The 24,972-nt window shown below is 46.4% G+C and overlaps 1 protein-coding gene across 1 annotated transcript in view; it reads right to left on the reverse strand.

Moving 5' to 3' along the window:
• MDGA1 (MAM domain containing glycosylphosphatidylinositol anchor 1) overlaps window positions 1-24,972 on the reverse strand; it is a 126,950-nt gene that overhangs the window by 11,529 nt on the left and 90,449 nt on the right. Inside the window, exons 11-14 of the mRNA XM_088524267.1 lie at window positions 14,635-14,812; window positions 13,580-13,603; window positions 8,308-8,460; window positions 6,887-7,021 (exon numbers count right to left, since the gene is read on the reverse strand). Coding sequence (XP_088380393.1) covers window positions 6,887-7,021; window positions 8,308-8,460; window positions 13,580-13,603; window positions 14,635-14,812 — 490 coding nt within the window. The remainder of the gene's footprint in view (window positions 1-6,886; window positions 7,022-8,307; window positions 8,461-13,579; window positions 13,604-14,634; window positions 14,813-24,972) is intronic.

Here is a 24,972-nt window from a genome sequence, read left to right on the forward strand (position 1 = left end):
GGAGCAGATGTGCTGTTTTAGTGCAATGGCCAAGTAGGTGAGACAGTAGGAATGAGCAGCCGAGATCACAAATTCTTCCTCCTGAACTGACGAAACTGCTCCAAATCTGCCTCCTCCTCTGCATGACTCAAAGGAGTCTATGAGATATCAGTGTTCCAGGTCTGGAAAGCATGGAGGCCAGGAGCCTCTTGGTTCACTTCAGGAAGGCTGTTAAAGCACGTTCTGTTCCCAGCTTTGAGGCACAAGGGATCATAGAAAGAGACTCCATTCCCATTTCATGTCTGGTTGCACTTTCCCCAAGCAACCTCCTGGTGACATGCCTTGCCAGTGAGACTTGCAGCCCGGATCTGCAAACTCCAGCACTTCAGATGTTGGGTTGCCTTTCAGACCTCTGGAGATATCTGTTTGGGACATGCATTCACTCCTAGAAGCCCTGGTGATGACTAATTCTTGCTGAGCATTTGAAGATTTTCTGGGAAGTGTTTTAATATATGTTACCTGGGGCTGTTGCATAAGCAGTGCAAAACAGTGCTGCCCCCTTTCTACACAGTTAGAACATCTGGGGGTCGGTCTCCAGAAGTGCACCTGGAACACTTCACACTAGTCTCCACTAATACGTTTACAGCACTGGGCACTTGTGAAACAGTTAATGTTCCATGGAGAGAAGAGAATAGTCACCTGGGAGTACTAGGATATGCACTTAGAGCTGCCATTTCCTCTTAAGTGTTTGTAAAGTTTTGCATCTAGCAATTCCAAGGTCTGAATAATTGATGGAGCACCTGACGTCCCAGGAGGCGACCAGGTTGCAATATATCATTACAGCTACTCAACCCTACACCCTACGCAATCCTACACAAACCCAACACAATTCTGCTGCTGTGAGCCAAGTCTGGATAGGAAGATTCTTGGCTAACTGCACAGAGGAAAGGGAGACTCACAGCAGCTTCACACAAGATGACTGACATGGTGACTCACAGCAGGTGAGCAAGACCACAGATGATCCTCAGGCATTCAGGGCATCTGTGAATGAATCTGTCAGCAACCTGTACCCATTGACATCCTTCCCAAGAAATTCTAAAAGTAATTAATAGAGCATCCACATCAATATAGACATCACAGAATAAACATAACATGCAGCCAACCTACAGTTGAATCTCTCTCTCTCTCTCTCTGTTCTCCATGATTTTTTTTTTTTGCCTTTATATGCCACACTCTGAGTTGGGGACAATTCAGACCCATGTCTGCAAACTGTGAAAAGCTGTTGCTGACTAAACATCCAGACAGACTGTAGATGCATACTGGGCTCTACTAAGTGTAACTGGAAGGAGTTCTCTGCCCTGTGTTATCTGGAAAGTTTGATTATATGATCTATTGGCCCCTTATGGTCTTAAAAATCCATAGATCTCTGGCTCTAATCCAAAGCCCACTAAAGAAAAATGATGACTTCAATAACCATCAATTCAGAGCTGCTGTAATCAAACCTACAGAGCCTGAATAACATTGTACAAATATGTAGTTATCTTGTCAGGTATTTGTAGTCCTGCTAAAGACCATGGTATTTGAGTAACTTATAACAAAGTTATAACAAAACAAACAAACAAATCGCAATCTGAGGGGTCCATACCAATACAGCTTGCTGAGGACAAAATATTCAACAATCTGAATTTATCAGTGGACAAATCCATAAAGCCAAGAACCTATCTGAACAACTGGGAAAAGAAGGGGTTAAGAAAGGCTGATTTTTTCTTCATTACAAATTGTTCACTTAGCTCTAACTGCAACATGTTTTCAAGAGTCTATAGGGAAGTGAATCACTCTCATTAGGAGAATCAGCCTTCCCTCTATCAGTCCAATGATGTCATCTCTAAAGAACAGCTGCACTGGAGACAACGGCATGGACTTCAGAATCTACATATTTAGACATCAGGAAAACTTTATACCTCTGGTAAAATGCAACTGACTCCAGGGAAGGGACTGACATCTGTATAACCACATGCATGGTGCCACATTTTTAAGCCAACAGAATGCATTTGTCCTTGAGGTTTGGGTGGGATTGAGGGAGCTAAGGTGTTGAATTTTACAAAAATAATCCCTTCGAGATTCAGATCATTTTTATATTGCCATAGCTGGTACATCTGTATGACCTGACAGCTCTTGGTAGCCTCACTTGTTATAAACAAGAGACAGACACATGACAAGCTCCTCCTCTAATCATCTATTGCGACCTCTCAGACACACCTTTCTGCCAGTTGCATTATTTAAGCTGAAGAAATAAAGCAGCAGTTCAGCTCGTTAGGTCATCCAGCTCTGTATTTCCTAGTCAGCAGGATGGGGTCAGTGGTGACATCAGTGTAAGCAGACTGCTTATGACCCAATTCCCTCCACTGAACATCTTGCTGTTATTTTGAACTTGCGGAAGCTGCGGAAATGGTCTGATCAGGACTCAATTCTAGTGACTCACACCTAAAATCCCTCTTACTCAATCCCCAGCACTGCCTCTCACAGTAGTTTTCTATTTCCTTGGAAGGTACCCATCTTGTTTATACATAGGTCAGACCCTACTTAGATATCATGATCAGATAAGATTTCTGTCAGCACTGAGCTGAAACAACAGCACCTTTAATTCTCCAGGAGCTTCACAGAACCTAGAATTCTATCAGAAAATTGGTTTGTTTCCTGACTTCGGGACGAAGTGGCTGAAGGAAGTCTGCAGCTCTGCCAGAGCTGAAAGCAAGCATGAAGTATAAATCTGTAAGCCAAGAACAAGGTCTTCAGCCATTGCATCCAACCACAGCCCCGCTCTTGAGCTCCAGGGCCTGCCAGTATCACTACAGGGAGCAGATGAACATTCCCAGCTTGGGAGATAACCCAGGGCTAGGAGGACTCTTTTTCTTCTCAACCCTGTCTGAGGTCATACTTCACTCTGAGCATGGGTATAGACTTGCCAAGACAGTGACTAGCTCTAATAAAAATACAGCAAAAGTAGTTTGGAAAGGGACTACCAGTGAGCATCTTAATCAGAAGGAAGCTAACAAAAAAGTCCTGTTTGGATGTATCCTATACCACTCTTTGGTTGTAGGTACTCCCATGAGTGAGTAAGCTCTTTTATCCAAGTGTTTTTCCCGTGAGCATGGTTAATGGCTCACAAGACAGGGAGCAATTGAGTTAGTGATCACTGAACCATGGAGACCACAATGGCAACATAAAAAAACATATTAAGAAGTTCATAGTGTCTGAAATTTCCTGCTCCCTCTCAGCAACCTTCCTCCTGGGGACCAACACTGAAAGCAGCTCTTTCCGCAGGGTGTGTGTGTGCATCCTGCAACGGGCTGGAGGCTGTTGGGATCACAACCTGACTGCCACTGAAGTAAGAGACATGACAGAGAGACGTCAGGGAACAGTGATGGGAGCAGTCCATCAGGGACACACCAGCAAGCTGTCTATTCAAATCATGTCCCTCCCAGGCAGCCTGCAGGAAGCGAGGAAGAGGAGGAGTGTGACGGCTGAAGCAGAGACTCTCAGGGTGTTCCCTAGACTCACCAGGGCAACTTGACAAAGAGGCTTTCCGGATTTGGCGATGGGTGACTGCCTGCTATGGCAAACCTTCCCTCCTGAAGGAGAAAAATGAAAAACAAGCAACTCCTCATTTGATATATCTGTGTCTGCCCCAGGCACCCTGGCTTTACATGTTTGGTGGAAAGTAAATTTCTTCCCTTTCCTTCACACTGATTTTTATGTTTAGGTTGGCAGGACCATAGGGCAATGTGAATGCTCACTCCAGAAGGGGCTGGAGAACAGAAAAATCAATGACCAAATAACTCCAGAAGAATGGGAATTGCCTCTGGGGAGCTCCCCTTTACCCTGCTTTCTCATCGGCTGAGAGATATTCAACATCACCATGCTCTGTTAGTCGCTGAATATTTTATGCCATGGCTACAAATGCTCCATTTGTATTCTGTTTCTCTCTTTCGTCATATCTATTATAAACGAGCAGTGTCTGGGAACTCTCCTAGGGAAGATTTGCCTGGATGGCTATGGATATTTTATAGTCAAATTGTGAGAGTAAACCAGCTTTCAAGTTCTGTAGAGAGAGGAAGAAAGGTAATAAAAGGGTTATTAAAAAAATAAATAAATGTCAGGTTTTTATAGGGCTTCTTTTCATAGTGACAGAGAGTTAGATGGCTCCATGATGGAGATAGAGCTGCTACAAAAGGCTTGGGCTAAGAGACATCCTATCGCTGGCTCTGCCTGCCAACAGGAGCTATGTGATAGAGATTCACTATACTCTGGCAAGTCTGGCTTGGTTGGCATCTGGCTTGGTCACACTAGGCTGACACGAGGTGAGCCAGGAGCTAGGACTGTGTCTGCAGGCAGCATGAACAGATGGCTATGTGGGAACCAATGCAAACAGGGCCAGGGGTTTTAGCCATCTTTGCTCCGCATTGTCACGTATGGGAGATAGCATGGAGGCCTGTATCCAATGGGGACTCTCTCCTCTCCCCAAAATGGGAGCTGAGAAACTTGCTTTGCCCTCAGCCAAGCTACCAGTTCTTTTGTGAACCTCTGCCAGGAATTCAGCCACCAAAGACATCAAGCTAGGCAGTATCCAAGCAGGCTGAAGCTTTCTGGCTGAATTCCACAACCTTCACACAAGCAAAACAGGCCAGAGAGTCAGGAACATGCACAGGAAATGCAGACTGATCCATTAGATCTGTTATTGGAAAGGAGCGTGCCCCAAATGCAGATTGGTTTGTGGAGATGTAGGAATGAAGAGAGCTCTGCTGGAGAGCTGTCAAAGGCAGAAATCCTCCAGGATTAGTAAGTAGCATAGTGGGAATTATGAAAACCAGGCAATTTTAGGATTAACAAACCATAGTTTCTTTTTCTTGAAAGGTCTCAGCTTCACCCCAGTGTTCTAATATATCAAAGGGAAGCCTGAACAATTAGAGATTATCATGACTGGCCCGGTAAGAAACTCCAGAGAAGAGAGCAAATACAAGGGACTGAATTTCAATTTGTGTGGATCTATTATGGGCTCATGGACGAAGCCACATTTTCAACAGGCCAAACTTTTTCTCATTTGTTTCTCTCTCATCCTCTAATTCTGTCTCATCAGTCTAATTTTAAAATAATTTATTTGCTCTCAGCTGAGCAACATCCACCCTGGGAAATAATCACACAACATAACATTAAACCATCTATCCACTTCACACAAATTTCGCAGCCCCTTTGTGCAACAAGAGGGGAAACAGGGAGCAAGCAGGGGACCACAAATCAACTGGAAGAAACCAACAGATATGAAAGGTGCTTGAAGCTGTTGAATGGAAAATGGTACTTAGTGGCTTTCCTAGATCTTTGGAGTCACTGTATCTTTTGCACTTGGTAATTTGTGGGTGGAACAAATGAATAAGAGTTAAAATGCTAAGAGCCAAATATCAGTACTCAATTTATTCCCGAGCATCAAGTCTCTGAACAAACCATCACGAGAGCTATCAAACAAAACTCTCTCCCTAAATTGAGCAAAAGCTGAGAAGGTTGTTTTACTTTCCCAGTGAAATATGCTATGTCTAAAGGAAACAGAACAGAGGCCTCCTCCACTTCATCATCTTTCCTTATCAATCTATTGTATCCCTTCCCTCCATTGGTCTGTGCCACTCTACATTGCAATGATAAAGAATGAAATCCCTTGTAGAGATGTTAGGAGAAGACATGCAGGCAGCAGAGCTCACTGACTACAGTGGAAAACTGCAGAGAACAAGGGAATATGTCAGGCAGCCTCAAATGCTGGACTCTGTCAGTTAAGCAAGTCCAAGAGGCCCAGAAAACCTGGTATGAACTGGGACTGACAAGGATCTTCCTAAACAACCTGCAACCACCAGCATGAAGACAGCTCTGGGCAGCTCACCTGCAGAGGAAATGCAGGTGTGCAGAAACACCACTGACCTAGCTGGACTCCAAATGTAGAAGGCAAATGTGAGTCCTCAATGCAAAGAGAGAGATGAAGACTTGCTCAATGAACCAAAGTCTGACCCTTTCCTCCCTGCAAGCTCACATGGTTTCAGACTGGCCCTCACTAAGACAAGAGAACACCAGATTTGGAGCTTAACCCCTCTGCTTGGCCACATGTGCACAAGGTTGTGATGACTAGCATCCAGAGCCTGATTTGTCCCAATGACATCAACAGTGCCAAGGTGGAGAGCTGTTAATTAACCCTCTTTTTGAAGGGCAGAGGCATTTCTTCCTGGGCCCTGATTTTTCAGTCAGGCTGCAGTCCAGCAGGTGATTAATAACCCAGCGTGCTTTGGGAACAGTGCATCTATTATTCAAATTAATGAAATTATAATCAAGAGGTGACGAATTAGCAACTGCTCCTTGACTGGCTATGGAAACTCATTAGTGTGCCAGGCACTTCTGCAGTGCTCACAGCATGTGTAGGCCAGCTGCTAGAGAGGAGCCAGGCAGAGCAGACAGCTCCCTCAGTCCAGCTCTGCCCTGGCCCGTGCACCCTGCCCACCACAAAACTGTTGCAGTCACCACAGCACGCTCTGGTCCCACAAACCCTCTGCCCCACATCCTCTCTGATGGACATTCCTCTCAGCTCTGCTATGCTGAAATATCCTCTGCTATGTAGATCAAGGTGGCTATAGGCAGGAGTGAGAGAAATACGAGCATATACATGTACGGTGCTCTTCTTGTTGAGGGTGGGAAGGCTTGTGCTAGAGGAAGCGCAATGTAGAGAGAAAGGGGTTGGTGACTGCAAGGCACAGGCCTGAGAACAGGCTGTCACAGCACCCAGTCCTGACACTGCTGGGACACTGCTGGCATGGAGCATTTCAAGGGATGAGCATTTCAAGACAGCACGGCCCCTTCCCCAGAGGGTACTCACCAATGTGCTTCCCATACATGTGGTAGTAGAAGGAAACACAGTAGTACTTTGCAGTAATGTTGTAAAGGGGGCTGATCAGCCGGGCTTTGTCTCCTGTCACCCGGGGCCGAGACGCCTCGATGAACATGTAATAACCTACAGAACGACAGGGAGAGGTGGAGAAAGGCAGCACACATGCAGTCCCCTTCCTTGATATTGATGGGATGTCAGCTGGTGGGAAACAACATCTCCTCTAAGAGATGTGGCCTTGTTCTTCTCACCAGTTCTGTATGGGAGCATGATCCTGGCCAGAAGCACTCACAGAATCTCCTTAGGTGCCTCACCTGCCTCTGAAGTATTTAGGAGAGAGCAGGAGAAATGGCTGTCAGCAGCTGCACTGTAAGCGCATGCAGCAAGTGAGTCCTGAACATGAGTGCACACATCTGCCTGGCTGCAAAATGAACCTTTTTCCTGCAGCATGAGGAGCCTCAGAGCTGATTGTTCTGTGCAAGAAGGAAGCCAGAATGTGAAAGGAACTAGAAGGAGGATAGTGAAGCCAATCCTGTTTCTAATTCATCTCCCTCAAGCAGAGGGAGAAAGGGTCCAGTATATCTGACCTAAACAATACTGTTTTCTAAAGAAAACAACACCAAAGTAGTTGTTAGCAACCCAGGGAGAAACAGATTAGCTATTTAATTTGTTCACACTGCTTTGCTTGACCAGACTGGTGTACTGAACACTAATAAGAAAAGAGATTTCTTTAGCTGGCCATTGGATGTTTTCCATTTGTTTAGAGTCCAGAGATTTGTGCCTGCACGCACATTTACTTTCCTCCTTGGATAAAGAGGAAAATAACACCCAGAAAGACTGAAGCATGTACTCCATGCCCAGCCACTGTGAGGAATAGGCAGCACCAACCCTGAGGAAGCCAGGATCCAAGTCCCTTCTAGTCATGGGTGGGTCACTCTCACTGTCACCCAAGTGATAGTGCTTGCTCTTTCATGCTGCTCTGATTTGGTACCAGATCTTGGTACTGAGATCTGGTTGTCCTGCTGAGCCCTTCTTTGAGCAAACAGCTGCACAAACCTGCAGGGCCATTTCTAGGTGCTAGAGATGTTTTCCTACTTGCTTATCCTTTTGTGACTCGAAACAAGCATCAAATGGCATGAGGGCTTTAGACAATTAGCTGGTAACTAATGCTTCTTGTTCCACTAAACAAAGTTGTGGGTATTTTAATTGTGTTTAATGCCAATCAGTAGCATACACTGCCTCTTCCCCGCACCTTTGGCGAGGAGCGGTAAGCCTACGGATCAGCACTCCCCAGCTCCAGAGGCACAGGACTCCTGCCAAATCTCTGGCAACACAAGTTGTGACTTGTATCTCGCCTCCATAAAGACACAGCAAGCCCAGCTGAGCCAAAAGAAACTCAGAAGTCTGCCTACCCTCTGGCGTACCACTGATGTCTGTGGGGGGCCCTGTGTTGACAGTTCGCTTGGGGTTCTGGGTCAGGGCATTCTGGCGGGTCCAGTCAAAGTTGTCCATCTTGTCTTGCATGAAGCCACATATCTTCTCGTCCTCAAAGCGGCAGGTGTTATCTGCAGGGTAGGAAAACAGGCTGGTTAACTGCTGGTCTTGGACCTGCTCCTCAAGATGACCTTGTTGCTTGGGGAGGACATGGAAGAGGGACAGGGCAGAGACCACACGCAGCACTGCTACATCATCACTGTGGCTGTGAGCCAAACCAGGGCAGCCTCTGACCTCAGGAAGATGCTGAAAGGGAATACATCCATGTAGCATGATTATGGAAGGGTTAATTGGGTACAGGGATGCGATGGTTTGCTACTGGAACCAAGCAGAAAGACAGATTCTAGTGGAAGGTCTAAGAGAGCAGGTGTCTAGGGGATCATTTACCTGTTTAGGGGAGGGTAAAATGAGAAAGAGCAACAACATCTTGCCAAAGCAGGAAGAAAGGCGGCAATTTCACCCCATGGGCGGGCAAAGGCCTTCACTGACACTGGTTGTGCACCATGCTGCAGGCAAGGGGCTGCCCATGCATCCAGGCGACTTGTTTTGCTCTAAGATCAGTGGGAAACGGTGGCTTCTGCCAGCAGAGTACAGCCAGAAGGAGCTCGACTGGGCTGGCCACTTAGCTGCTGATTAACCCTGGCTAAGTGCTACCCATTCAATCCGCTCATTTCTAATTAGCATCCTAATCCAAATTAGCCACTGCTCTGCAGTGCGGAGCATAGGGGGATGCAGCATCTGGAGCTGAAGGAGGAGAGGGAAGCGTGGAGTGGACAGGGAAGGATCTGAGGCAGAACAACCACAAGGACTGGGGGCTCCTTTCCTCCCCAGCACAAAGAGATGGAACGAGAAACAAGTGAGAATGGAACTTTTAGGGGTCGTTTCCTGGTCCTCATGACTGAGACGAGGGAGTGAACGGCTGGTATCCAATACCCACTGGTGCTCACATGAGAGGATGGAAGCCACAAGCTTTCTGATCTAACACTGTAGGCTTGTCACTGCTGGACCAAAGACAAACATGTGCCTGGCTCCAGGTCACAGGATGCAGTCCTGTGCCACCTGCTCTAGGTGACCCTGCGTGTGCATGGGGGTTGGACTAGATGACCTATAGAGTCCCTTCCAACGTTAAGCATTCTATGATTCTATGTTGCTTGCAGTTAGAAGAGGGTTTCCTCTGCCATGACACATTTGTAACAAGTCTCATGTCCACAGGATGAGGCCGTTTAGAAAACTGGACTGGAGAGCTCAGATGACTATAGGAAAGAGGCTGCTTGCACTGCTATACACAAGACATGGAGTGCCATGTGTGTGAAATACAGACCTATAGCTCTTTTAATGCCTAAACAGAGCCTTAACGTCCTTCCCTCTCATGCAGGGGCAGTCATGCTAAAAAGCTGCCAGGCCAGAGCATAAAATGGAGATGGAACCAGCACCTCTTGATACCCTACATGATTAGGCTTTGCATGCAACACCATTTGCTGTGCAGGAGGTAATTACTACAATGTGCTGCCCCTTAGTTTGGGATCACAAGGCACTCTGCAACAATTAATGAGCAAGTCTTTTTAGCCTCTCTGAGATAGCCCTGCCTCTCTGTCTCTATGTCTGCATTACCCAGAGGGAAAGAGATGCACAGAAGTACAGAGAGGCATGTTAAGGTCACAGCAGCTAGTGTCAAAGCGAGAAACAGAACCCAGGTATTCTGACTCCTGGTCCTTTGGTTTAAAGGAAACTACAGGAAGGAGGAAGCTCTGACTTTTATCCAAGCTGGAAGTGGAGGCAGAGCAGAATAACTCAGTTATGTTCAATATGGTGGGACACATAAGCAGACCATCATCTCTGGATGGTTATAAGCAAGGCTCACTGGGAGAAACCTGGCAGATTCAACTGGAAATAAAACTTTTTAATGACCTGCTGTGTCTCAGAGGCCACAACAGCAACCGAACTGTTGACCTTTGCTGCATGAAGCAAACCCTCTTTCAAACTTGCACCATCTGCCAGGGATCCTGGCTCAGCACAGCGGAGCAAAGGAACTTTCCTATTTAAAAATTAAATAACGGGTTTAAATATTGAACACAGAAGTTGTTCTCTAGATTGTTAGAGGCGAGGTGGAACTGGCAGGGGAGCTGGTTCCTCAAAAGCTAGAGTTAGTTTGCCTTCACCAAACAGATTTCCTTGGCAGGCTTTGCAGTGGCGGCAGCTCAAAGTGCGGAGCTGTTTGCTCCTGGTTACAGATAGCTCCATGCATTCCCATGGGAGAGACCCTCTGCCATGGCTATTAGCATTTCTTGTTGCTTCACCTTTTTGAGGAACAAAATGGAGGCTTTCATTTCATGTCCTTAGGGGGAAGCCATCCCTGGCCCTGAAATTCTGGCTGCCAAATGAATGCATGCAAAAAAAAAATAATAAACCAATTTTAGTTGCAGACTATGGATGAATGGCAGATGAAAGACTGAATAAAACTGCCTTCATCATTTAGTTGTGGTCTGATGGCTGAAACACTAGCTAGAAGCACTAGGGACCATGCTCCAAGTGTCAGGTCTGCTACAGACCTGCTGTGTGACCCATGGCCTGTCCTGTTCTCTCTGGGGCTCGGTCTCCCCATCTATAAGACGAAGACAAGAAAACAGGATTCTGAACTCCAGGTACTTTAGGATTTAAGCAGCATATGACAGCATTTCCAATGGTAGGTTTCTAAACATTTATGACCAGTAAAGGAAAAAATACAACAATACCATAGTTGCTGGGGTCATATAATCCCCATACTGTAAAGGGGAAATTAAAGCAGATACCTTAACTTCCCCATTGGGGAAGTTAATATGGGGACTATATGATGTAGACAAGATTTGCCATCACGGTACAAAGAATTGATGGCAATTATCTGTTCTAACCTCTGCTTTACACGTGCTTGCAAAGAACGGGCAGCTTTAAGGAATCCAGCTCTAAACTCTGGGTTCACATCTCTTCCCTACATAGTTGTATTGGAGCAACAAGTTCAGATTCAGCTGTACTATGAGGTATTATCAGAGACAGGACACACTGTGGACCATGAGCCATGAGGTTAACTTATAACAACCAGCATCTGGTATTGATCACCTCCCACTTCACTTGTCCATGATTCCAAAATGTTTAGCACTACACACGGCAAGACTGAAAAAAAAATATATATATATTCCTGCTCGGAAGAGCAAGACATGCCAGCCAGGAAATTAACAGCAATTACATGTGTTTTTTTGTGCCCTCATCACCAGAACCAGGGAAATCAAATGACCCTCTGCCAGTGAGCTGGAACACAGTGTGGGGCAGCACTGCAGGTTTTGGGTTAAAGTGAAGGTTATATCCAAAGAAGCTGCAGGGCAGATATAAGAGGGGCAGAATAGATTCTCCTGCACTGGAATTTATTTATGGCACTGAAATGACCATAGTTATTTTAACAGATTTTTCAGATAAGTTGCTTCCCTAAAACCAGACTGATTTTTAGGATTTACTGACAGTCATACTGCTCATTTGTAAGTGTTTGAAATTTCCAGTGTCTTTTGCTCCCTCTCTCTGCTTTTAGTTTGCATTCGCCTTATAAGCTCAGCACCTGGCTCTGTAACCGTGCCACATGCATGCCTGCCCCAATGTCATTAACATCTTATTAGTCTAGGAGAGAAAATGCATGAAGAAATAATTGTATTAAGTGACTCTCAGAGTTTGTAAATTAATCACCACTGTGCATGCCCTTGGATCTGGTTGCCAGAGGCATTAATCATCTAATCTTTGCCTTTCACTCAAGAGCTCTCAATGCTTGCTCCCAGAACTTGGCTGGGCAGCCTAGCATGAGGATGCCTTTGTAATTCTGTCCCAACACTTTCCCCTGGGGATGGGGGAAAGGCAGGAAGCCAGGACGTAACAGGTAAGAGCAGGGATTTCCATGCTACTGGGTTGAAAGGCTGGGAACTGAGCTGGGCCAAGAGACAGAGCTGAGAGTCTTGGGCCTCATATTCCACTGTTCAGTGGATCTGAAAGGAAGTGGCATCCCTTTAAAGGAAATGTGGTGGCTGCAACTCTAAGGCAATCGATCAGTCAATGTAAAGGTGCGAACTCAGACTGGATGATTCATGTCAAGAAGCCCTAAGCATTGGGCCTACTGTATAGAAACACAAGCGTGGCTGGGTTCTCCCTTGTCATAGGCAAAATTCGTCTAGTCATTTTGGTCTCACTCAAACTGTCAGAACAACCCTGGCTTAGCAGTCTGTTTGCAAAGACCCTAAGGAGATCAACGCAGTTAGGATCCAATCACCCTGGCATTACCACCTTTTTTTTTTTTTTTTTTTTTTGGTGGTGTAAAAGTAGGTGGCAAAAGGCCAGATTGTGCAACTTTGTTCCATGAACTGAGATGCTCCCCTTCTCCACCAAGTACCAAGGGACAGATCTTGAAATCGGGCCCCAGCAATATATTCAGTGATTCTCAGCAAGTCTTCTACAGAGAATGTTTAGAGAAGACAGAGAGATGGGAAAAAGTGAGGAAAAGGAAAGAGAATTACAGCCCCCAAGACCCTCTGACTCTGTAAGAGGAGAGGATGCTCTCAGACAGCATATAGGACATCGAACTCTCCTCAAAGTGCGAGTTTCTCATGGCATCTTACAAAGATAATCCCATACCCTGATTCCTAGCTGCTATTGCCCAATCCTGGCTTTTCCTTCTCTCTGCTATCCTGTATTTGCAATTTAGTACTTGCCTACACATACACAGAGTTCTCTCTGAAAGACTGAATGCCATTTCAGCTCCTTTTAATTTGACTCAGAAGCCAGAAACAGCGAGAAAGAATCAGCTAGGAACCAGTCTGCTCTCTGTGGTCTACTAGCAAGCTGTCTGCTCATCTCTGCCCAAGAGCTTTGTCTGGGCTCATGTCCAACAACCAAAGCAAAGGGACTTCGTTTCATCCCCTTGAGATCATTCCACCACTACTTACAAGACACTAGCAAACCTCTCTTTTGCTGATGTATGGGCACCATCATGTTTTTGTTAAAGACCTTTCTGAGATGTTGTGTTCTCTGTTCTAACTCAATGGGTACTCTGGATGCTCAGAAAAGATGGCTTTGCATCAAAATGTCAGCCTGCTTTGGCAGGAATTATTGGAAGATAACTAACATAGAAGGTTACTAATATGCATTAGAGGGAAAAAAAAATAAGATATTGTTGCTTACCTGTTGGGTTGGGGTAGTTGATTGCTGGAAAAGGAAATAGAAAAACAACAAGTCAGAACAGCTACTACTCCTTCAAATCACAAACAAAATCTGAAAATAAAACAAATACATCGAGAAAGGTCATAGATGCACCAATCTCCTAGCAGTATCCCTAAGAAAGAGCTGTGCATAAAGGCTCAATGTCTGTCTTGGTAATGGAACAAGATGTCGACTCTGATCAAAAAGAGACACATCTTAAGAAGAAAACCCCATGCAAGGGATGATGCCTAAACTGCACCAGGAGACCCTCCTGGCATCCTAAGCAGGTTCTTTCTGAAGTATCCATTGAGAATTACTACTTGGTATCTATAAAGGAAATAAAAGCAATTTGAAACCCTGTGGATGTCCGGGGGAACTAGTATCCCTAAGGACATGGTATCACACCACAGGACAAGAGGGTTGCATGAAATCATGCAAACCTAGTGGGAGAGGTCTGTCTGCTAAATGCCTGAGTGGAGTAAGGAAACAATAAGGTTGTGGTAACAGGGAGAGTCAAGAGTTGCTGGAATGCTAGGAAAGGAAGCACATTCAGTGTATTTTAAATGGGACAATCTGGGATCCAGGGTATTAGAGCTACAGGTATCTAAGTATTAAGGAAAGGAACTGTGTGTTCAGCTCTGGAAAGAGTCGAAACCCCCTGAAATCCTGTTCAATTTGGGGGCAGGTGACTTGTATTTAGTGCTCATTAGCTGTACCTTAACAGCCCAAGGTGGCATGGGAGACATCAGCATCACCTGAAAGGCGATTTGGGGGTTTCAGCAGACAATCTGAGCCAGACTGAAGCATGAGTTGGAGACTGATCCTCAGAAGTCAGTGTCTAGGGCTCTGCATTGATGGCAACAGCCAAAATTTGTCCAGAGGTGATAGTACCTGATCATAAAAACAATGGAGGACAGAGGGAATCCACCCAATAGTCACAGGAGACAACCTCTAACCACACCCATGTGCCTAGGCCTGACCCACGACAGGAGGCTGGGGCCTGCTCTCGTAGCCAGGACCGAGGAGGAGACACCTACGTTCCATGTACCGGATGATGCGGGCAGCCATATCTCCAGCCCCAAAGCTGGTAATGGGTGTCAAGCGAACTTCATAGCTTTGAGGAACTTTCAGGTTGGGTAAGATGTGCTCCAGCAACAGCCCCTTCTCCATTTTCTGCACAGGAATAAAGGTTTGGATGGTGCTCCTCTGAGCCAGCTGCAAGGAGAAAGAACCCACAGTGTTAAGGGAATCCTCAGACTGGCAACCTGAGAGGTCCTACCTACTATCTAACATCCTGTTTCTCCCTTATACTGATTCCTGACTGCTATTCCTTCTTCTGCCTGCCTCCAGCCCTAGCATACATGACCTCAAGTTCAAACTGAGAAGCAGAGGCTGCCACTGGAGAGTTTCCAATGCCAGAGACCTGTTCACTTCCAACATGCTCTGAACTTGTCTCTTCCCTTGAGTTCATCTCCACATGTTGGATAGTGTTCCCTAGTGAAGAAGCAGGACAGGACAAGATCCTGCTGTGTTACCATGTCTGGGACAGGGACTAGCCCCTGGAGACTCTTGGCTGCATGGGGTTCTCACAGTGAACAAAAAATCTGATTCTGTCTTAAACAGATCAGGGCTCAAGCTGCTCGAAGAGCAGCTTTCTGTACCCTCTTCTTTCCTAAGCAAAAGGAGTCAGAAGGCTGGGAACGGCTCCTGTAGCTTACTCCATCTCTGGGATTCCTCCACATGGGAGGAATCCCAGAGGGCAGGACCACAGCAGTATCTCCAGGAACCAAGCATGAACTTGGCACCAGGCTGTTGTCAGGATCCCTTCATAGCAACAACACCCCATCTGCACATACACAAGCTGGGTGCTGATCCAGCTGGCACCCCCTACCACTCAGTCCTTCCATCTGTCATCCTGTCATGAGGATGATCTGCCAAGCAAAAGCAGACTCGGCTCGCAATGGCAGCAACTTCACCTGTGCTCATGAGCAACAGACCAACAACAACCTGGGAGAAGAAGACAGGGTCAGAGGCCAGAAATAGGGGACTGGAGTGGTAGGATATGCAGCACAGGGTACTTTGGGTAGTGGAGCCTGACTAGGGAGCTGGCAAAAGCTTCTCCTTGCAGGCTGTCTCAGTGCCTGGGCACTGGGAAGAGAGCCAGCAAACAGGAGGTCAGGAGCCACCCATTTTCCTCATCTAGCCATAACCTTTAGAAGAAAAACAAAATGGGAAATCAGACAGAAGCCTGAGAGTGAGATTCAGTCAGTGCAAATTCCACCTCAGCTGTGAGTCATGTGGAATAAGGCCCCTGGGAGCAGCGTGAAATCTCTTATTCTCCCATATCATCCAACTGAGGAACACCTAGAAACCACCTTGCAGTCTGGAGTACAAAGCTTCAGAGGTCCCAGTCAGGTCTATGTTCACAGGCACACATTTAACCTAACACGTTTAACACGTTTAAACAGGAGGGTTTAACCAATAAACATCTGATTCTCACTGGGAAATGGACAAAGCACACCAGACACTTGGAATTTTGCTCCTGTTGAAGCACAGGAGAAAGGTTTTGCAAGGCTGAAGAGACAGAGAGAGAGAGAGAGAGAACAAGCTGGACCCAAGTCCAGCTCTAGCCCTGTAAGGATATAAACTGCATCCATGGTCACTTGGGGAAAATGCATGAGGAGAAGCAAGAAAGAAATCTTGGACTCTCCACTTCCCTTAGTACTTCCCTTCTTCTCAGGCTGCTTCTCACAGTAAGCTTAACTCTTATGTGCAAAACAAAATTCCTCCTCTTTGTAAGATCATCTGCTCCACATCCGAAGAAACTCATCCATCAGGCCATCAAGACACATCTTCATTCCTGCTGAGAAGGAACTGCAAAACATTTGTATAGGTCTGCTGTATAGAGAATGTCATCAACTTCATTTTACCGGCCTTAATAGAGACTACAGCCCTATGCCTGAGTCCGCATCAGCTCCCACCATGCAGATCATAGCTGTGCTCAAAGAACCTGTCAGCTAAATCAGTCTTACTGAGAGTCCAGTTACATGAACACAGGTGGCACCAGCCTGTCTGCTACCAGCAGCGATTCACAAACCTCCGTCCATCAAAAATGATGCCTTCATCTCCTGGGATAGCTGGTGAGTCTTTCTCTTTTGCAAAATTCTTTAGGACCAATTCTTTCCTTGGTTTGTATGCTGTCCATGTTCAAGTGGTAATCAGTTGACCCTGTGGCTACCAGTGAGACTGCCTTGCTCACATCCCTATCACAGCCTGTACAGTCCTGATATTCTGACAAAATTGGTCTGGGATGTTTTTGGAAGGACCGACCATTTTTGGCAAAGAGTGGAAGATGCCTCACCATGCTGTCAGGGTTCTTTGGAGAACATCTGGTCCAAACCTTTGCTTATCAGGATGAACCAAAGCACCAAACAGAACTTGACCATGTACAATTGGATTTTGAATATCTCCAAGGATGGAATTCCTTTTTTAACCCTCTGCTTCAATCCTGCTGCTGACTTCATTCTCCTGCTCAGTGTGCACTCTTCTCCCATACTACTCTAATGTCTTCTTTTGTCCACCTCACTGCAGCCTCCTTCCTCCTTCTGATCATACTGGCCTAGTGCTCCAGCTTAATATTGCTGTCAGGTAGTTAATAAAGCAGAGATGGGAGTGGAGGCTGGTGAAATGCTGGCCACGTTATTAGAGATGCTGAAGCCTTACTGGAGCATCTCATGCAGCACCCAGCACTGTGCTCATTCATCACCAGACCCAGGAGGCTGCCAGCAGGACCTGAGCAAGAGGACAGTGCACAGCCTCATTTCTGCCTTTGCCTCAGTCTTCTTTAAATAATGAGAGGGAGAGAGGGAATAGGAAGAGGGAAAACACAGCAGCAGCAGTAGCAAAAAAAAACACTCTGTTCCTATCAGCTGGTTGCAAATATCACAGAGGATGAAGAGGTGGGAGCATGCTTGTAGAATGGGTTTGCCAGAAAAGCCTCACAAAAGGCAAAAGCAGCTCCACAGGGCATGTATGCATTCACACGCACAGTATGCGGCCCTCCTGCTTCCCCTGGCCAATTATAAGCACCAAGGAGCATCAGCAGGTAGGTGAGGGCACGCACATGGACTCAAATATTTACAGCAGTCATCAAGCCATCAAGCTTCCAAACTAGGTCTCCTAATTCTTCACCATTACATTCTATTGGTAGGTCTTGTCTACCCAGCCTCCCTGTCCCATCATCTCTGGTGTCTCTTGGGCCATCGAGAGTGCTTCTCCCAGCATGGCCAGCATAGCAGATTCCTGGTTCAGGGACACACTGAGAACCTTCAAGAGAAAAGCAGGATGCCAAAACACTTCTGTCCCTCTGCTGCCTCCAAGGTCCAAGGTATAATACCACAATAGCTAGGATTTCTGTCTACACATTTTGTCAAAGGTTTAATACTCAGAGAAGGAAAGAAGAACACTGTTTTCAGACAGAATTATATTTAAGACAGGCATATACCAGCTAACTTATGTAATAAAGACAAAGTATACTAACAGTGCTTCTGTCAGTGGCTAATGTGGTTAATGATAAACCTGTCTGTGCAGGGACCTGGCATGACTTGGTCTTACAACCAGCTGCACATTTACCAGCCACATGCTTCTGTGAGGGACGAAGTGAAATCAGAAAGAAAAACTGTTTCAGCACTCAGTCCTGGATACTTGTAATGATCATCAGTGAGTACAATGAGCATTAAAATTGGGCAGAATCCCCCTCCAGAATATGATCCCCATAAATCTGATCAGAGCAATCAAATCATTTGATAAGCATCCCGCTTCCCAGTACTGTTACCCATTACTGCCATTCTCTCTCCTTATTCGTCCCACTTCTTCAGCAGGTTCTCAGCTCAGGGCATAAGCACTAGTTCTTCTCTCTGAATTCTTTCTACATTCAGTCACTCTCTCCCCTCCCCTCCTTTTTATTTAATCTCATTCAGATTCCCCAGCTGCTTCTTCATACAGCACAAACAAACAGGGGGCCGGCTGCCTGCACACAGATGCCGTCCGTGATCATCAGCTAACTGCCTGTGCAGGGCACCGGGAAAACTCCCATCCCCAGTCACACAGCCCTCTGAGCAGCAGCAGCAGCAATGAGAGGAGCTAGACACGTAACAGCAGCTGGTGTGACACCGCGATCTGGCACACGGATGCTCTGCTCTTCTTCTCCGTAGAGCTCCAAAGGGGAACTTGCTAGACAAATGTAGGTGAGGTTGTTAAGCTGAGTTCTCCTCTACATCTCTCTTCTCAGATTTGTGTCAGACAGCCTTTGTACTTGCTCTGCTGCAGTGATTCAGCCGCTGCTGAAGTTGCTAGTTGCCTTGGACAAGAGATATGCAGAGGGACTGGAGCTGCGAGGAGCTTGGCAGGGTTAGAGGCCTCTTAAAAAGATCTGAAAGGAGAACTGGTCAATAACAGGGACAAAATATTCACCAACATCCGTGTAGCTATAAGGATACATTTTTCAAACAATTAAGGAGCTCTCTGTAACTCAGAGCTCCGGCAGCAGTAGTTGCGAGAGCGTCTGTCTCTCTCACATGCCCAGGAACACATACAGTGCCAGCCTGGTGGCCCCTTTCTCATCAGGGATAGATAGGCCCTGGTTTGGATGCTCCAAGGGCTAAGGAAGGGCGACCATGGCAGAAGGACACTTTTCCTCTGTCAGGCAACACTAAACAGGATGAGGAGGATCTTCTCACGTTTACCACTTCCCAGCCTGCTTGCCAGGAAGCTTGGACACATTACATTGGCTCTGACATGGCTAAATATCCAAGGTTCAGATCTCCCAGGAGTAAGTGTGGTACCCCTTTCTCCTTCACATGAATGGATGTTGGGCTGGGAAACAGAGCAGAGCTGTCCCCACGCAGCATTTACACCTCCGGTTCTCCTGGTTGCAGGCCCCCAGTGCCAGGATTGTGCTGTTAACACTGCAAGCAGTTTTTGCTAAGGCTTCTTCCACCAGGGTATTTAACCTTCCAGTGGCCCGTGGTGGAGAATGACTTAAAGCAGCTCAGAGACAGCGGGAAGCTGAGACAGGGAATTTTGGGGACCTCTCCTGAAAGTGACATTTCAAAATTTTCCACATTGATGGGAAAAAACAACAACAAAACAAAACAAAACAAAAAACAACATATAAATATGAGCCTTCTCTCCTACTTCACCCCATGCTCTCTCTGACACACAGTAGCGACAACTGAGATTCTGGCTCTGGATGTCACCTTTGTAGCACAGGACAGAGTAGGAGAAGAGGGCTTGTCCATTACAATGCATTTGGACATTAAAGTTTTGATTCTCACTCTCTGTATTTTGACAGTGATAAACATTCTCCCCCCAGCAGCCACCTCCTGCCCTCCAGGATTTTAGGAAAGAGAAAAGCACGGCCAACTTCAGGGACAGAGTAGGGGAAGGCTCACAGGGTCCACACCCCTATCACCATAGGTGCTATCTTGGTGCATCTGTTTCATGAACATATCACAACCCATGTGAATATCCCCTCCAGTCTGGCCTGCTTCTCTCACTGGGTAGCTGTTCCAGAACATGGCTGCCCTAATGTTCTTATTTCCAGCCTGAAATTATTCACACGCAGCTTGTACCCATTTGATCTTGTGCCAGTATTGTCCTTTAGCTTAAATGGTTCCTTTCCCTCCCTGCTGCTTGACCTCCTGATGCTTTTACAGACAGCAATCACTCCCGCCCCAGCTTTTGCTTTGCCAGGCTAAACAAAGTAAGGACTTTGCATCCTTTCTAATAACATAGGCTCTTGCTTCCCTGGATCACTTCTACAATCCTTTTCTGCATGATCCCATTTGCCGGAGCTGGTATCCCAGCCCTGGATGTAAGATGCACTAGCACGTCTCCACTTCCCCTGGAAATACCTCAGGCTTCACTTAGGAGTGCATTCACCCTTTTTCATGCCTGCATCCCACCAGCAGCTCACAGTCACCCTGGCGTCAATCCATTCCTCCACCTCAACCTCTGCTGACTGATGAGCTCCCAGCCTGAAGCAGAATCCTCTCCTACTGCTCTTCACATGCACGACCTTGCATTTGTATTGCAGAATTTCATCCTACTTAAAACATTCAAGTAGTTTCCAGTCCTCTAGATCTTTCTGTTTGATATTGTGATCCTCCACTACAGTGGCATTGCCTCCAAGCCTGGCGTCAGATTCCAGCAGCACGCTCCTAGAAGGGGATTCTGATTTGACTGACTGGTAGCGGCCGCAGTGAAATGCCTTCCCCCAGGTAGCTTTGTTCAGAGTTGCCCCACTGCCCAGCTGCCAACTGGAAAAGCCATCTGGGTTAAGTTCTGGGTAGAGGAGAAATTTGGTCTGGGTATGAAGACAATAGCTGTGATGTTTCTCTAAAACCTCTCTTCAAAACCTCCTTTGCCTGTCGGATTGGATTAAAACACGTTCCTGCTTAGTTCCTCCTCACTGCCTTGAATGAAAATGATGTCAAGCATTAATAGCATCAATTATAGGGTGGAGTAAGTTTCAACATGCTTTTATTTCCTTTTCCTTGCTTGATGACCAGCACTCATTAGGGGTTTCTAGAGCAAATAATCACACTTGCAAACATAAAATTGGCATTTGCCAGACAAGCACACCAGTGAACTGAAATTCATGCCTCAATTATTCATCCGCCAAGTGCACAGGTTCCAATCCCAGGGTTAAACAAGCATGAGTGACTGAAGCAAGTTCATTAGTCAGCCTAAATGAGGAGTCCTCAAAGGTACGAAATGTCCTTAGGAGAAGGCTCCCATTTCGAATTGAGATCTCCCCAGCTTCAAAGGAAGAAGCAATTATGACCTTCAGTAGGTACAGAGGATACTAAGCACAGAGCTGGAGTCATCTAAACCAGGAGACAGTCTCTCTCTGCCTTTGTGTCACACACACAGTCAGCTGCCCATCCTCATTAGAAGCTGAGAGCAGCAGTTTACTGCTTCCCAGAGACACCAAATTGGTGCTGTCATGAATTACTGTAAGTGCTTGTTCCACACTCCTCAATAATGTCTTTCATTAGGTGCTGATCAGGAAGCAATATGTATGTTATTACAATATGCTCCCTGGTCAAAGAAGAACAGACCTGATATTCACTCTATGAGGAAGATAGTCATGTAAAAGCCTTAGCCAAGGTGCAGTATGGCTGGTGAGTTCTTGAGCCATAGGCTGAGCAGAGCATCACAACGTCCTGGGGAAGGAGAGCTCAGAGTTGGAAAAGAACTGAACTTGGAGATGTGTGGAAAGGGAGGGAGCACCGTGTGTTCCCAGTGCACTCAAGGAATCTGCTTGAGCTGCTGTCACTGTAACTGGTACCTGGACTAAACAGGTAACATGCATATTCATCCATGCTTTTTATCTCTCTCCTAATGTCTGCCAGCCATATCTTCGATCCTGAAAGCACAAGGAGTCTTTCTGTTCAGTTTGGGAGCTCTGCACTGCTGCTACAAGATCCCAGTTGTGCCTGGTTACACTGCAGAGTGTGAATGGACTTCCTTGTTTCCATCAGTCATAAGCTGGGCAAGGGACAAGGTGCCTCAGGTTGCTCCACAGCCACTACCTGTCTAAAGCAATGTCTCTCATCTTTTTAGGGGCTCATATCTGAAAAATGGGACTGCTCGATGCCTTGTAGGATCCAACTCTACGTTCCTCCAAATTTCAAAGCATGGACTCCTCTTCCATTCATTTTCTCTGACTGGACCCAGCTAGCCCTATCCAGACCCACTTGGGTGTCCACATACCAAATTGTGAGCACTTCTAGTTCCAAGAAGCAGCCAGCTGACTCTGCATAGCCCATATTTGCCCAATTTTGGTTAGGTTGAGCTCTGAGCCATTTTACCTATAAGATTCAGCTCTGCAGAGAAAGACCTGGGTGTCACGGTGGACAAGGTGACCATGAGGCAGCAGTGTGCCCTTGCGGCCCAGAAGGCCAATGGGATCCTGGGGTGCGTTAAGAAGAGCGTCTCCAGCAGGTCGAGGGAGGTGATCCTGCCCCTCTACTCAGCCCTAGTGAGGCCACATCTGGAGTATTGTGTCCAGTTCTGGGCTCCACAGTACAAGAGGGATGGGGAGCTGCTGGAGAGAGTCCAGCGCAGGGCCACAAGGATGATCAGGGGCCTGGAACATCTGCCCTATGAGGAGAGGCTGAGGGAGCTGGGCCTGTTCAGCCTGGAGAAGAGAAGGCTGAGAGGGGACCTGATCAGTGTCTATAAGTACCTCAAGGGAGGCAGTGAGGAGGATGGTGCGGGCCTCTCTTCACTGGTGGCCAGCGACAGAACTAGAGGTAATGGCCACAAACTGAAGCACCAAAAGTTCCACAGGAACTTAAGGAAAAATTTTTTAACAGTGAGGGTGACAGAGCACTGGAACAGGCTGCCCAGAGAGGTTGTGGAGTCTCCTTCTCTGGAGATCTTCAAAACCCGCTTGGACGCAGTCCTGTGCCACGTGCTTTAGGTGACCCTGCGTGTGCAGGGGGGTTGGACTAGATGACCTCTAGAGGTCCCTTCCAACCTTAAGCATTCTATGATTCTATGATTCTATACTTAGGCCTTGTCAAGCAAGACCTGCTGAGCCACCAGAAAATGTCATCTCCCAGGGCCATTTTCTCAGGCTCCTTGCAGAAATGGGCAGAGCTCTCCATTAGGGCACCTTCATACTTAAAAGCAACCATTAATAAAGGCAGAATTACTGCTTACTAGAGCAAGAATGGCTTTTCTGTGGGATTCCCTGAACTTCTCCACTTGGTACACACAATGGAGATACATGGGCAAGCACAATCCCAGATAATAATGGGCAACTTCTAGGCTCTTGTAAGACAGTACTTGTCCTATCTCTAGTACAGGAGGGACAGACAGCACAGAATACAGAATGAGAGCCACACAATCCTTCATGTTATTCGATGCTGCCTGCACTCACAGCAGGACTGCAGAAGTTTCATTTCCTTATGAAATATGGTCAAAACATGTCCTCAGTGCCTGCTCCTGGCCTGTTTGTCACTATCTACAAGAGAGACTGCATCTTCACTACCTACAAGAGAAACTGCATCTGTCTCCCAAACCCTTCCCTCCTATCTCTAACATATTTTAGGAAGGAAGAGATATTGGCAGAAAAAAAAAGAAACAAAAGAAAGGTAAAAAAATAAAGGGAGCAGGAAAGGAGGAAAAGGTGCACAAAGAAACAACTGCAAGGAGTGGGAGGAATGTGGATTAACACTACAAACAACAGATGAACAGAATAAATGGGAGGAAGCTGCATCATAGCCTTCTGACAGGGACTCTTGGAAAGACTCAATAACTAACATGTGCCCTTTAAGCCAGCAAAGCAGTATGGATAAGAGATGCAGAAAAAAAGACACTCAGTTTTATCTTTGGTACCTAACTAGCATTTTCATCTTGAGCCCAGCTTTGTAAAACACAAGCCAGCAGCCTGCTAGATAGGAACAGACACAATGGTGTGAAAACAACATCTCAAGCCTGCCAAGACTGATATGAAGAGTATATTGGATGGGGAATGTGATTATCTCTTCTCTCACACTCTCCTTACCTTGAGCGAGCACTGAACAGTGGTGCTAGGAGCTAGAGATGAGATTCACTACAAGATGTGTTTTAAGAACACGTGAGCCTTCCTAGTAAAAATATGTGCACTGTCTTCCCCAGACTCTGTAACTCTTCCAAACAGAGCTAAGAGTTGGAAAACTGTTCATAATTATTGCCTTGCACTAGAAAGTTAAATGATATGCTGTTCTCTTGCACAGTCGAGTGCCTGAATTACATGAGTGCTAAGATGAAATCTCAGCTGACAAACATCTTCTGAATGGCAAACTGGGTCGTAAAACTCACATTAACCCTGTTCTGGGCAGGATACTTTGCTTACTTCAGATAAGCATGGAAGAAAAATGGTAGCATGAGACTGAGACATAACTAACCTGCTACCAGTCATATTGCCCATTTTCCCAATTAGCTGATTGCAAATGATCTGTGGACCAAAGATAACCAGCTGAGGAAAGCCATGTATCACACTGAGGAGCAACTTGTGAATGCAAAAAGAATTAGTCAGAGTAATTCATTTGTTAGGGATCGTTTGCTAAGCTCTTGAGGGAAGGAGGAAGTTTCAATAGCAGACCTGAAAAACATTATGCAGACCTACATGGGAAACCTCATGCCATGGTTCCCTTCCAAGCCCTGGGCTGCCAACAACTGGACTCACCTGGCCAAACTGTGCTAGTCAGAGCTGTACCTAGCACCTCAGTACGAGTCCTGTGCCTCCCTGGCCAGCCTTGCAGGAAGAAGCACTCTGAGGCTCTGGCCAAGAGGGCTAGGAACAACCTGGCCTGGGAGAT

The sequence above is a fragment of the Tinamus guttatus genome, unplaced genomic scaffold (assembly GCF_059628265.1).
Source record: "Tinamus guttatus ecotype Peru unplaced genomic scaffold, ASM5962826v1 Tinamus_guttatus_pri_ptg000208l, whole genome shotgun sequence".
Classification (NCBI taxonomy): Eukaryota; Metazoa; Chordata; class Aves; order Tinamiformes; family Tinamidae; genus Tinamus; species Tinamus guttatus.